At 36.3% G+C, this 14,789-nt stretch overlaps 1 protein-coding gene across 1 annotated transcript; it reads right to left on the bottom strand.

Annotated features, from left to right (window-relative positions):
• Nucleotides 1-1,482: 1,482 nt before the first annotated feature.
• LOC139842489 (receptor-like protein 53) lies at nt 1,483-3,869 on the bottom strand. The gene is made up of 2 exons (XM_071832626.1): nt 3,809-3,869; nt 1,483-3,488 (listed from the first exon to the last, which is right to left on the bottom strand). Exons 1-2 carry the CDS (start codon nt 3,867-3,869, stop codon nt 1,483-1,485), a joined length of 2,067 nt encoding a protein of 688 aa, XP_071688727.1.
• Nucleotides 3,870-14,789: the final 10,920 nt, after the last annotated feature.

Raw genomic sequence — 14,789 nt, 5'->3', positions numbered from 1 at the left:
TGTGAATGTTGGAGCTATACAGGGTTGAGATTGATTCCAAAATATATATAGTTTGAGTTGTGATCAATATTGAGATACGTATACACTGGGTCGTGGATTGATTCAAGATAATATTTATCGATTTATTTCTGTACATCTAACTGTGGACAACTAGTTGTAGGTTACTAACGAGGACAGCTGACTTAATAAACTTAAAACATCAAAATATATTAAAAGTGTTGTAAATATACTTTGAACATACTTTGATATATATGTATATATTGTTATAGGTTCGTGAATCAACCAGTGGCCAAGTCTTACTTCCCGACGAAGTAAAAATCTGTGAAAGTAAGTTATAGTCCCACTTTTAAAATCTAATATTTTTGGGATGAGAATACATGCAGGTTTTATAAATGATTTACAAAATAGACACACGTACGTGAAACTACATTCTATGGTTGAATTATCGAAATCGAATATGCCCCTTTTTATTAAGTCTGGTAATCTAAGAATTAGGGAACAGACACCCTAATTGACGCGAATCCTAAAGAAAGATCTATTGGGCCTAACAAACCCCATCCAAAGTACCGGATGCTTTAGTACTTCGAAATTTATATCATATCCGAAAGGTGTCCCGGAATGATGGGGATATTCTTATATATGCATCTTGTTAATGTCGGTTACCAGGTGTTCACCATATGAATGATTTTTATCTCTATGTATGGGATGTGTATTGAAATATGAAATCTTGTGGTCTATTGTTACGATTTGATATATATAGGTTAAACCTATAACTCACCAACATTTTTGTTGACGTTTAAAGCATGTTTATTCTCAGGTGAATACTAAGAGCTTCCGCTATTGCATACTAAAATAAGGACATGATTTGGAGTCCATGTTTGTATGATATTGTGTAAAAACTGCATTCAAGAAACTGATTTTGATGTAACATATTTGTATTGTAAACCATTATGTAATGGTCGTGTGTAAACAGGATATTTTAGATTATCATTATTTGATAATCTACGTAAAGCTTTTTAAACCTTTATTTATGAAATAAAGGTTATGGTTTGTTTTAAAAATGAATGCAGTCTTTGAAAAACGTCTCATATAGAGGTCAAAACCTCGCAACGAAATCAATTAATATAGAACGTTTTTAATCAATAAGAACGGGACATTTCAAACTTCCCTCTATCACCAATTGGTTTTAGAGAAAAGAGTGACTCATGAGCTTATATGCATGACATGTTGGTGGACCTATATCGATCCTACATCATCTACATTATGTTTTATTTTAAAATTGGTCAAAAATATATAGATTAGAGCTTTAAGAGGTAGCAATTTTGATACTATAACCTGCTTTCTAAAAATATCATTAAAACTGATAGGCGTCAAGTATCTGGAAACTTGTAGGAACTATAACTACATGATTCCAGAATGAAATTTACAAAGAAGTAAATACAATGCTTTTATACATCTTGGATACATTTACCATAGAATGACTTAGTTTCTCCTCCGGTAACCAAGAGGCCTTACCGATGTATCTTTCGTCATCCCAAATCGCCGTTCGAAACAATCGTGATACCTTGCATATAGAAAGGTCCCCAAAAGGATTCCAATTACCAACCCACTTCCAAAGCTCAAGAATATGACAACCCAATCGATTATTTCATATGGGAGGAAAGACTCATGCTCATCACTTGTTTGTGAAGGTGTTGATGTTGTTGAACCTCGACAGTCGTTGGATAATGGTTGTCCACACAATAGAGGATTATCGACGTATGAGTTATTCTCAAATGTATCGAATTGTTTTCCAGTTGGTATGCGCCCTTCAAGATGGTTAAACGACACGTTGAACATGGCAAGAAAGCCAAGTTGTAACAATTCTTGAGGAATTTTTCCGGATAGCTCGTTATGCGAGAGATCCAAAGATTCGAGGTTCTTTAGGTTTCCCAATGATGGTAATACATAACCGGTAAGATGGTTGTTGGAAAGATTAAGGGATTCAAGGCCTTGAATAGAAGCGAGTGATTGTGGGATCTTACCTTCAAAACTGTTACAAGAGAGGTCAATCGCAGTAAATATCTTTAAAATCGTCTGGTAATCTGTTTTGACACCTTTGTTTATTATTGACATAGAGTATGAAGTATACGTAAAATATGATCCGGATGAAAGCTCGAATGTCATAGTAGATGAATTTCCAGCATATAATGACTTCATTGCCGTCCATATCTTGAAGTACTTGTCGGGAAGATGACCACTAAATCCATTATTGGATAGGTCCAAGATACGTAACTTTGGAAACTCTGAGCTAGAAGTTGACGGTGCCAAAATCGCACTGCTGAATCTGTTGGACCTTAAGATAAGAACTTGTAGCTGTGTAAGAGTTCCTAACCAAAATGGGAAAGCCCCATCAAAAGAGTTGTCTCTGATGCTCAGAACCTCCAAGTTAGTACAAGTAGCTATTGATTTTGGTAACGGACCTGTAAATCGATTTTCACTAAAATCAATCATCATCAAGGGGCTTTCACGTGTAAAGGTATCAAGTATGATTCCATGAAACTTGTTTCGTTTAAGATTCAAGTACATCAGTGACCTTAAGTTTCCTAAACATGTAGGAAGGGTTCCAGTCAAGCTGTTAGAAGACAAATCTAGAAATCCAAGGGATTCTACTTGACATATCAATGGTGGAATCTCTCCTATCAACTTATTGTATGAAAGATCTATAAATATCATTGTCTTCTTGTTGTTGTTTAAAATCCAAGAAGGTATGACACCACCAATTTTGTTGTTTGTAAGATACAAGGCTATCATTTTCATTTGAAAACGGAGGAAGGCAGTTAATTCCTTCAACTCGCATGATGAAAGTCCCAATTCAGACAATTGAGGTAGGGTGCCATTGGTGTAGTTCTCAGAGGTGACTAGTGATATTCCTTCCAAATACAAACGTTCAAGTGTGTTAAGACTTAAGAACTTGTCTAGGTCAACCTTTCCATTAAAGTTGTTACCCTTTAAGTCAATTACTTTTAGGCTTTTGAAGTTGGAAAAAGCACTTGGAATGGGACCGTGCAATTGATTATGATGAAGAGTTACAATTGTTAGTTGGGTGAGGTTCATAAATGAAGATGGAATACAGCCAAAAATAAAATTTTCTGCCACTGAGACAACACTAAGTTTGGTTAAGTTTGCCAGAGACGGTAAGATTTCTTGGTGTATGTTCATGCCATCTAGATACAGCTCTTCAAGGCTTGTCAGTTTGCCAATCCAATTGTAATCCCGTCCCTTCTCGAAATTGTTGTAACTAAGTTCTAAAATCTTGAGTTTCGGCATACTTATTAATAAAGGAATCGTGCCTGTGAAATTGTTTTTTCGAAGACCCAAGAAACTGAGTTGTGTCAAGTTAGAGAGTGAAGGTGGAATATTCCCCGAGAAGAAGGAATCAACAAGTACGAAGAATACCAAGTGATTTAGGTTGCCAATGGATTCTGGTAATATTCCAGAAAAAAAACCTGTTTTATATAGGTTCAGATGCTCGAGTAACGTGTTATTACAAAACCGGAGCAAGAAACCGGTTAGATCGGGATTCAGTCGCAAGTTAATATATTTCAGCTTCGGTAAGTTAAGTATTGCTGCCGGAAATTTTCATCGGATTCCGTAAATTTAATTTAATTCCAATCCATTGGATTCCGTAAACCAAACGGGGCCTAAAATTGATTCCTATAGCTATATGCCTTGTTTTTAATAATAAAATAATTTAAATATTACAGTTTCACTATATAATAATAATAAATACAATTATATTAAACCGTAATCCACACACAACACAAACATCCTTTCTTTTCTCTTTTCAACAAAAAAATGGATGAAGTTGGTGACAAAATCACTATCATGTTGTCACAACGTTCACCACCAGAGGAGGGTGCCAAACAACTGTCAAATACTAATAGTCAACAAGTTCTGGTTCGGCCGCGCGTTGCGGCGGCTTTTTTTAGGTTATACCAATTTTAAACATAAGTAGTTAGTAATAGTTGGGGGTTTGGTGTCATCCCAGATGCAAACTCTCATTGGGCGCCGATAACAGCACAGCAGCAAAGCACAGCGCATACAGTTGAGCTTTTAAGTGTGTATCCTCAGGTTTCGCAGATATCCGTGCCACAGGTTTCGCTTCCTTTACAACCACCTGTGTACTCTGCGTCTTCAATTTATCCCTCTTTTCCAACGCAGCAGCCTTGGTTATATCCGCAGACGCAGGGTCAACCTTGGCAAAATGTTCAAGGGCAGGCAAATCTTGCAAGTCAATTCATGCAGGCCGCACCTCCTGATATGGTTCACTTATTTTCACAACCTGACTTTGTTCAGGACATGATGAAGCGTTTCTTTGCAAACTTGAAAGGGGATCCTGTTAAACCACCCTTCGAGCTACCGACTACCTTTGACAAGTTTCCTCCGCATATATCCGCATACCCGTTTCCATCAGCACCAAAGATACCTAGCACGTTGGGTACTTACAATGGTCTGACCGATCCAGATGATTTTTTACAGCGTTTCGAAGGTGCAATGCGCACTCAAGGCTGGGTGGATCCGGTTGCGTGTCAGATATTTCCTATGACACTACAGGGTATTGCTCGTGAGTGGTTTAATAAGTTTCCGTCGGGTAGTATTGTAGTGACCCGAACTTTTCCATGTTTATATATATTAATTGAGATTGATATTTACATGATTAAATGTTTCCAACATGTTAAGCAATCAAACTTGTTAAGACTTGATTAATTGAAATATGTTTCATATAGACAATTGACCACCCAAGTTGACCGGCGATTCACGAACGTTAAAACTTGTAAAAACGACATGACGATATATATATGGATATACATATGGTTAACATGAGATTATGATAAGTAAGTATCTCCATAAGTATATTAACAATGAGTTATATACGTATAAACAAGACTACTAACTTAAGGATTTCGAAACGAGACATATATGTAACGATATTTAAATGTATATATATCATATTAAGATATATTAATATATCATAATATCATGATAATATAATAATTTAACATCTCATTAGATATAATAAACAATGGGTTAACAACATTAATTGAGATCGTTAACTTAAAGGTTTCAAAACAACACTTACATGTAACGACTAACGATGACTTAACGACTCAGTTAAAATGTATATACATGTAGTGTATTTAGATGTATTAAAATACTTTTGGAAGACTTCAAGATATATATCAAAACACTCATACTTAACGAAAATGGTTACAGTTACTTTTCCATTCTTTTCTTTCATCAAGAATTCTAGTCGTATTCTTACCCGTATTATACACAGCTTCAAAACGTACTTACTATGAGTATATACCAATAGGAACTAGCATGGGATTCCACTCTTGATTATGTCATGTATGACTAATCAATTTTAACTTCTACCATGAGCTAGTCAACTAACTAGAACTCCTTTTAACCCCACTCACCACTCACCAATTACCACTCATCATTCACTCCATTTCACTTCCAATTCTCTTTCTAATTCTCTCTCAACACACACACACTATTATGAACGTATTTTTCCAGTAGTTAATCATCATCTTCATCAAAAATCACTTCAAGAATCAAGCTATAATCATCATAGGAAGAACACTTCAAGAACACTTCAAAAATCCCTTCAAGTTTACTAATTTACTTCCAAGCTTTCTAATCCATTCCAAGTAATCATCTAAGATCAAGAAACCTTTGTTATATACAGTAGGTTATCTTTCTTATTCAAGGTAATATTCATATTCAAACTTTGATTCAATTTCTATAACTATAAACTATCTTAATTCGAGTAAAAAATCTTACTTGAACTTGTTTTTGTGTCATGATCCTACTTCAAGAACTTTCAAGCCATCCAAGATCCTTTGAAGCTATATCATTTCTTGTCACTTCCAGTAGGTTTACCTACTAAACTTGAGGTAGTAATGATGTTCATAACATCATTCGATTCATATATATAAAACTATCTTATTCGAAGGTTTAAACTCGTAATCACTAGAACATAGTTTAGTTAATTCTAAACTTGTTCGCAAACAAAAGTTAATCCTTCTAACTTGACTTTTAAAATTAACTACACACATGTTCTATATCTATATGATATGATAACTTAATGATTTAAAACCTGGAAACACGAAAAACACCGTAAAACCGGATTTACGCCGTCGTAGTAACACCGCGGGCTGTTTTGGGTTAGTTAATTAAAAACTATGATAAACTTTGATTTAAAAGTTGTTATTCTGAGAAAATGATTTTTATTATGAACATGAAACTATATCCAAAAATTATGGTTAAACTCAAAGTGGAAGTATGTTTTCTAAAATGGTCATCTAGACGTCGTTCTTTCGACTGAAATGACTACCTTTACAAAAACGACTTGTAACTTATTTTTCCGACTATAAACCTATACTTTTCTGTTTAGATTCATAAAATAGAGTTCAATATGAAACCATAGCAATTTGATTCACTCAAAATGGATTTAAAATGAAGAAGTTATGGGTAAAACAAGATTGGATAATTTTTCTCATTTTAGCTACGTGAAAATTGGTAACAAATCTATTCCAACCATAACTTAATCAACTTGTATTGTATATTATATAATCTTGAGATACCATAGACACGTATACAATGTTTCGACCTATCATGTCGACACATCTATATATATTTCGAAACAACCATAGACACTCTATATGTGAATGTTGGAGTTAGCTATACAGGGTTGAGGTTGATTCCAAAATATATATAGTTTGAGTTGTGATCAATACTGAGATACGTATACACTGGGTCATGGATTGATTCAAGATAATATTTATCGATTTATTTCTGTACATCTAACTGTGGACAACTAGTATTAGGTTACTAACGAGGACAGCTGACTTAATAAACTTAAAACATCAAAATATATTAAAAGTGTTGTAAATATATTTTAAACATACTTTGATATATATGTATATATTGTTATAGGTTCGTGAATCAACCAGTGGCCAAGTCTTACTTCCAGACGAAGTAAAAATCTGTGAAAGTGAGTTATAGTCCCACTTTTAAAATCTAATACTTTTGGGATGAGAATACATGCAGGTTTTATAAATGATTTACAAAATATACACAAGTACGTGAAACTACATTCTATGGTTGAATTATCGAAATCGAATATGCCCCTTTTTATTAAGTCTGGTAATCTAAGAATTAGGGAACAGACACCCTAATTGACGCGAATCCTAAAGATAGATCTATTGGGCCTAACAAACCCCATCCAAAGTACCGGATGCTTTAGTACTTCGAAATTTATATCATATCCGAAGGATGTCCCGGAATGATGGGGATATTCTTATATATATGCATCTTGTTAATGTCGGTTACCAGGTGTTCACCATATGAATGATTTTTATCTCTATGTATGGGATGTGTATTGAAATATGAAATCTTGTGGTCTATTGTTACGATTTGATATATATAGGTTAAACCTATAACTCACCAACATTTTTGTTGACGTTTAAAGCATGTTTATTCTCAGGTGAATACTAAGAGCTTCTGCTGTTGCATACTAAAATAAGGACAAGATTTGGAGTCCATGTTTGTATGATATTGTGTAAAAACTGCATTCAAGAAACTGATTTCGATGTAACATATTTGTATTGTAAACCATTATGTAATGGTCGTGTGTAAACAGGATATTTTAGATTATCATTATTTGATAATCTACGTAAAGCTTTTTAAACCTTTATTTATGAAATAAAGGTTATGGTTTGTTTTAAAAATGAATGCAGTCTTTGAAAAACGTCTCATATAGAGGTCAAAACCTCGCAACGAAATCAATTAATATGGAACGTTTTTAATCAATAAGAACGGGACATTTCAGTTGGTATCCGAGCGTTGGTCTTAGAGAACCAGAAAATTTGCATTAGTGTGTCTTATCGAGTTTGTTAGGATGCATTAGGGAGTCTGGACTTCGACCGTGTTTTCTTTAAAAATGATTGCTTAACATTTTTGTTGGAAACTATATATTTTTAACATATAAATATTATGTGATATATTAATCTCTTAACGTGTTTGATATTATGTGATAGATGTCTACCTCTAGAACAAGTCCCATTGACTCACCTAATAATAATGAAGAGTCAAATGTAAATTGGAATGATTCGTGGACTGATTCACAAGTTCCCGAAGAGGAACCGGAAGAAGAGTCGGAACCGGAAGAAGAATCGGAACCGGAAGAAGAATCGGAACCGGAAGAAGAAATAGAACCGGTGGGGGAAATAATAAAACGGTTAAGTAAAAGAGAATCCTCAACCAACCGACCAAGGTTAATTATGGTCAATGGTGTTTCCGCCAAGGAAGCAAAATATTGGGAGGATTACCAATTCTCCGATGAATCGGATTCCGACGAGAATTCCGATGATGTTATAGAAATTACCCCAACTGAATTTAAAAAGGCAAAAGAAAATAATAAGGGAAAGGGCATAAAAATAGAGAAATCTAATTCCAACCCCGATGAACTTTATATGTATCGTCAACCCCCGAAGTCCTTAAGTTGTAACAATGACCCGGGAACCTCTAAACCACCAGGTTTTTCTAAACCAATGTGGACAACGACGGCTCGTATTAGGGGAACATCATATATCCCTAGAAACTTGGCAAAACGAACCAAAACCGAACAAGAAGAAATGAGCGAGTCGGAATAAGATAGTTGTATTCGTGTGGTGTAATATATGTAATATAGTGTGCTTATGCTTTATGATATATGTAAAAATTGCTTGTATTAATAAGTATTTTTTTATGAATCTAACTCTTGTCTATTTTACAGTATAAAAACACAAAATGGATAGACAACCCAATATTTTAAGAGACCTACCCGGAGACATGATTGATGAAATCTTGTCTAGAGTCGGTCAGAATTCCTCGGCACAACTATTTAAGGCGAGATCAGTTTGTAAGACATTCGAAGAACGTTCCAAGAATGCCTTGGTTTATAAAAGGCTTTCGTTCGAAAGATGGGGGATATCACATTGGGAAATCCATAAGTTACGATGTGTTTACTTTGACGCATATATTGCGGGGAACCCAAATGCTATTTTACGCAACGGGTTAAGAAATTATTTTGACTCAGTATATCCGAATATAGGACTTCGTGATTTAGAAAAAGCGGCTAACATGCAACATAAAGAAGCATGTTATGCTTACGGGTTAGTAATGTTCGCTTCTCACCAAAGTGAGAACAAGAACATCAGGCTACAACTATTAAACAAAACGTTCCCACAAGTGACGGAGTCGGTAATTGGGGTAAGAAATGAGGTTTTTAGGTTATTACGAGACTGTTGGTCATTACGTAACCCTCGTCCCTTTGACGACGTTACAACACGCTGTCTTATCAACGGCCATAACGGTTATGTTCCACAAGACCAAGGATGGGAAGTAGTCCTAGTAAAACCAGAATGCATGACTTGTTTCTGGACGTATGAATTACGTGTCTTTATTGCCTTTGCTGAACTACTTGTGTACTAGCTAGAATTATCTTCACAACTATCTTGTATCAAAGTTATTGTGTGCTATATTTCATGCTTTATGTAAAATAAGCGGTATTGTAAGTTTGTAAAATATTGTATAAAAGTTTGAACGCGAAATATTATTACAATCAGTTTTTCATATAGAATTGTAGTAGTTGAATTGTATATTAGCTACTAAGTATGAACTTAACGGGTAGGTACTACCCGAATTTAAACTTATAAAACGCTAATATGAAGAAAAAGCTTTTATAAATGAGTTCATATTATGCTACAAAATACTATTAACTACTCTTAATATTCTGTATGATTAACTTGTTCCATTTGACTATTTTGAAGGAAATGGCACCGACTACTCGACACACCGTGAATATGAATGAAGAGGAATTCCGTACTTTTCTAGCTTCAAACATAGCCGCAGTACAGGCTGCACTACATACCAACAATAACCTTGGATCTGGCAGTACAGGAAATCGTGTAGGATGCACCTACAAAGAATTCACTGCCTGCAAACCTTTGGAATTTGATGGAACCGAAGGACCGATCGGATTGAAACGGTGGACCGATAAGGTCGAATCGGTGTTTGCCATAAGTAAGTGTACTGAAAAGGACAAAGTGAAGTACGCTACGCATACCTTCACAGGTTCTGCGTTAACATGGTGGAATACATATCTAGAGCAAGTGGGACAAGATGATGCGTACGCACTACCGTGGTCAGCATTCAAGCACTTGATGAACGAGAAGTACCGTCCCAGAACCGAGGTCAATAAGCTCAAGACAGAACTTAGAGGGTTACGAACCCAAGGATTTGATATTACCACGTACGAAAGACGATTCACAGAATTGTTCCTATTGTGTCCGGGAGCATTCGAAGATGAGGAAGAGAAGATCGACGCGTTTGTGAAAGGATTACCGGAAAGAATCCAAGAAGATATAAGTTCACACGAGCCCGCCTCCATACAACAGGCATGTAGAATGGCTCACAAACTAGTGAACCAGATTGAAGAAAGAATTAAAGAACAGACTGCTGAAGAGGCCAATGTGAAGCAAGTCAAAAGAAAGTGGGAGGAAAACGGTGATAAGAATCACCAATACAACAACAACAGCAATTACAACAATAATCGCAACAATTATCCCAACAATCGCAACACCAATCGCAACTACAACAAACGGCCCAACAACAACAACAACAACTACAATAATCATCCCAACAACAATAATAACCGCAACAACAACAACAATCAGAAGCAGCTATGCCAAAGGTGTGAAAAGTATCACTCGGGGTTCTGCACCAAATTTTGCAACAAGTGTAAAAGAAATGGTCATAGCGCGGCGAAGTGTGAGGTCTACGGACCAGGGGTTAATAGAACGAAAGGAACAAATGGTGTCGGAATGAGTAATGGCGGAGCAAGTAGTGTCAGAGCAAGTTATGCCAATGTAGTTTGTTATAAATGTGGAAAACCGGGCCACATTATTAGAAATTGCCCGAACCAGGAGAACACGAATGGAAAATGCCGCGGAAGAGTTTTCAATATTAATGCGGCAGAGGCACAGGAAGACCCGGAGCTTGTTACGGGTACGTTTCTTATTGACAATAAATCTGCTTACGTTTTATTTGATTCGGGTGCAGATAGAAGCTATATGAGTAGAGATTTTTGTGCTAAATTAAGTTGTCCATTGACGCCTTTGGATAGTAAATTTTTACTCGAATTAGCAAATGGTAAATTAATTTCAGCAGATAATATATGTCGGAATCGAGAAATTAAACTGGTTAGCGAAACATTTAAGATTGATTTGATACCAGTAGAGTTAGGGAGTTTTGATGTGATAATCGGTATGGACTGGTTGAAAGAAGTGAAAGCAGAGATCGTTTGTTACAAAAATGCAATTCGCATTATACGAGAAAAAGGAAAACCCTTAATGGTGTATGGAGAAAAGGGCAACACGAAGCTACATATTATTAGTAATTTGAAGGCACAAAAACTAATAAGAAAAGGTTGCTATGCTGTTCTAGCACACGTCGAGAAAGTACAAACTGAAGAAAAGAGCATCAATGGTGTTCCCATTGCAAAAGAATTTCCCGATGTATTTCCGAAAGAATTACCGGGATTACCCCCACAGCGATCCGTTGAATTTCAAATAGATCTTGTACCAGGAGTTGCACCAATAGCTCGTGCTCCTTACAGACTCGCACCCAGCGAGATGAAAGAACTGCAAAGCCAATTACAAGAACTTTTAGAGCGTGGTTTCATTCGACCAAGCACATCACCGTGGGGAGCTCCTGTTTTGTTTGTCAAGAAGAAAGATGGTACATTCAGGTTGTGTATTGACTACCGAGAGTTGATCAAACTTACCATCAAGAACCGCTACCCACTACCGAGAATCGTCGACTTATTTGATCAACTACAAGGCTCGTCTGTTTATTCAAAGATTGACTTACATTCCGGGTATCATCAAATGCGGGTGAAAGAAGATGATATTCCAAAGACTGCTTTCAGAACACGTTATGGTCATTACGAGTTTATGGTCATGCCGTTTGGTTTAACTAATGCACCAGCTGTGTTCATGGACCTTATGAACCGAGTGTGTGGACCATACCTTGACAAGTTTGTCATTGTTTTCATTGATGACATACTTATTTACTCAAAGAATGACCAAGATCACGGTGAACATTTGAGAAAGATGTTAGAAGTATTGAGGAAGGAAGAATTGTACGCTAAGTTTTCAAAGTGTGCATTTTGGTTGGAAGAAGTTCAATTCCTCGGTCACATAGTGAACAAAGAAGGTATTAAGGTGGATCCGGCAAAGATAGAAACTGTTGAAAAGTGGGAAACCCCGAAAACTCCGAAACACATACGCCAGTTTTTAGGACTAGCTGGTTACTACAGAAGATTCATCCAAGACTTTTCCAGAATAGCAAAACCCTTGACTGCATTAACGCATAAAGGGAAGAAATTTGAATGGAATGATGAACAAGAGAAAGCGTTTCAGTTATTGAAGAAAAAGCTAACTACGACACCTATATTGTCATTGCCTGAAGGGAATGATGATTTTGTGATTTATTGTGACGCATCAAAGCAAGGTCTCGGTTGTGTATTAATGTAACGAACGAAGGGGATTGCTTATGCGTCTAGACAATTGAAGATTCACGAACAAAATTATACGATGCATGATTTGGAATTAGGCGCGGTTGTTTTTGCATTAAAGACTTGGAGGCACTACTTATATGGGGTCAAAAGTATTATATATACCGACCACAAAAGTCTTTAACACATATTTAATCAGAAACAACTGAATATGAGGCAGCGTAGGTGGATTGAATTATTGAATGATTACGACTTTGAGATTCGTTACCACCCGGGGAAGGCAAATGTGGTAGCCGATGCCTTGAGCAGGAAGGACAGAGAACCCATTCGAGTAAAATCTATGAATATAATGATTCATAATAACCTTACTACTCAAATAAAGGAGGCGCAACAAGGAGTTTTAAAAGAGGGAAATTTAAAGGATGAAATACCCAAAGGATCGGAGAAACATCTTAATATTCGGGAAGACGGAACCCGGTATAGGGCTGAAAGGATTTGGGTACCAAAATTTGGAGATGTGAGAGAAATGGTACTTAGAGAAGCTCATAAAACCAGATACTCAATACATCCTGGAACGGGGAAGATGTACAAGGATCTCAGGAAATATTTTTGGTGGCCGGGTATGAAAGCTGATGTTGCTAAATACGTAGGAGAATGTTTGACGTGTTCTAAGGTCAAAGCTGAGCATCAGAAACCATCAGGTCTACTTCAACAACCCGAAATCCCAGAATGGAAATGAGAAAACATTACCATGGATTTCGTCACTAAATTGCCAAGGACTGCAAGTGGTTTTGATACTATTTGGGTAATAGTTGATCGTCTCACCAAATCAGCACATTTCCTGCCAATAAGAGAAGATGACAAGATGGAGAAGTTAGCACGACTATATTTGAAGGAAGTCATCTCCAGACATGGAATACCAATCTCTATTATCTCGTATAGGGATGGCAGATTTATTTCCAGATTCTGGCAGACATTACAGCAAGCATTAGGAACTCGTCTAGACATGAGTACTACCTATCATCCACAAACTGATGGGCAGAGCGAAAGGACGATACAAACGCTTGAAGACATGCTACGAGTATGTGTTATTGATTTCGAAAACAGTTGGGATCGACATCTACCGTTAGCAGAATTTTCCTACAACAACAGCTACCATTCAAGCATTGAGATGGCGCCGTTTGAAGCACTTTATGGTAGAAAGTACAGGTCTTCAATTTGTTGGAGTGAAGTGGGGGATAGACAGATTACGGGTCCAGAGATTATACAAGAAACTACCGAGAAGATCATCCAAATTCAACAACGGTTGAAAACCGCCCAAAGTCGACAAAAGAGCTACGCTGACATTAAAAGAAAAGATATAGAATTTGAAATTGGAGAGATGGTCATGCTTAAAGTTGCACCTTGGAAAGGCGTTGTTCGATTTGGTAAACGAGAGAAATTAAATCCAAGGTATATTGGACCATTCAAGATTATTGATCGTGTCGGACCAGTAGCTTACCGACTTGAGTTACCTCAACAACTCGCGGCTGTACATAACACTTTCCACGTCTCGAATTTGAAGAAATGTTTTGCTAAAGAATATCTCACTATTCCGTTAGATGAAATCCAAATCAACGAAAAACTCCAATTCATCGAAGAACCCGTCGAAATAATGGATCGTGAGGTTAAAAGACTTAAGCAAAACAAGATACCAATTGTTAAGGTTCGATGGAATGCTCGTAGAGGAACCGAGTTCACCTGGGAGCATGAAGATCAGATGAAGAAGAAATACCCGCATCTATTTCCAGAAGATTCGTCAACACCTTCAACAGCTTAAAATTTCGGGACGAAATTTATTTAACGGGTAGGTACTGTAGTGACCCGAACTTTTCCATGTTTATATATATTAATTGAGATTGATATTTACATTATTAAATGTTTCCAACATGTTAAGCAATCAAACTTGTTAAGACTTGATTAATTGAAATATGTTTCATATAGACAATTGACCACCCAAGTTGACCGGCGATTCACGAACGTTAAAACTTGTAAAAACGACATGACGATATATATATATATGGATTTACATATGGTTAACATGAGATTATGATAAGTAAGTATCTCCATAAGTATATTAACAATGAGTTATATACGTATAAACAAGACTACTAACTTAAGGATTTCGAAACGAGACATATAT

Source organism: Rutidosis leptorrhynchoides, chromosome 1 (assembly GCF_046630445.1).
Source record: "Rutidosis leptorrhynchoides isolate AG116_Rl617_1_P2 chromosome 1, CSIRO_AGI_Rlap_v1, whole genome shotgun sequence".
Classification (NCBI taxonomy): Eukaryota; Viridiplantae; Streptophyta; class Magnoliopsida; order Asterales; family Asteraceae; genus Rutidosis; species Rutidosis leptorrhynchoides.
This window is presented reverse-complemented; position numbering and strand designations above follow the sequence as displayed.

What these genes read in the sequence shown, in the direction of transcription:
- LOC139842489 (XM_071832626.1), bottom strand. Translation starts at nt 3,869, where the DNA reads ATGATAGTGATTTTGTCACCAACTTCATCCATTTTTTTGTTGAAAAGA. An exon ending in GAAAAGAGAAAAGAAAGGAT is followed by an intron (nt 3,489 to 3,808) that starts GTTTGTGTTGTG and finishes TATATAAAACAG; the next exon opens with GTTTTTTTTCTGGAATATTA.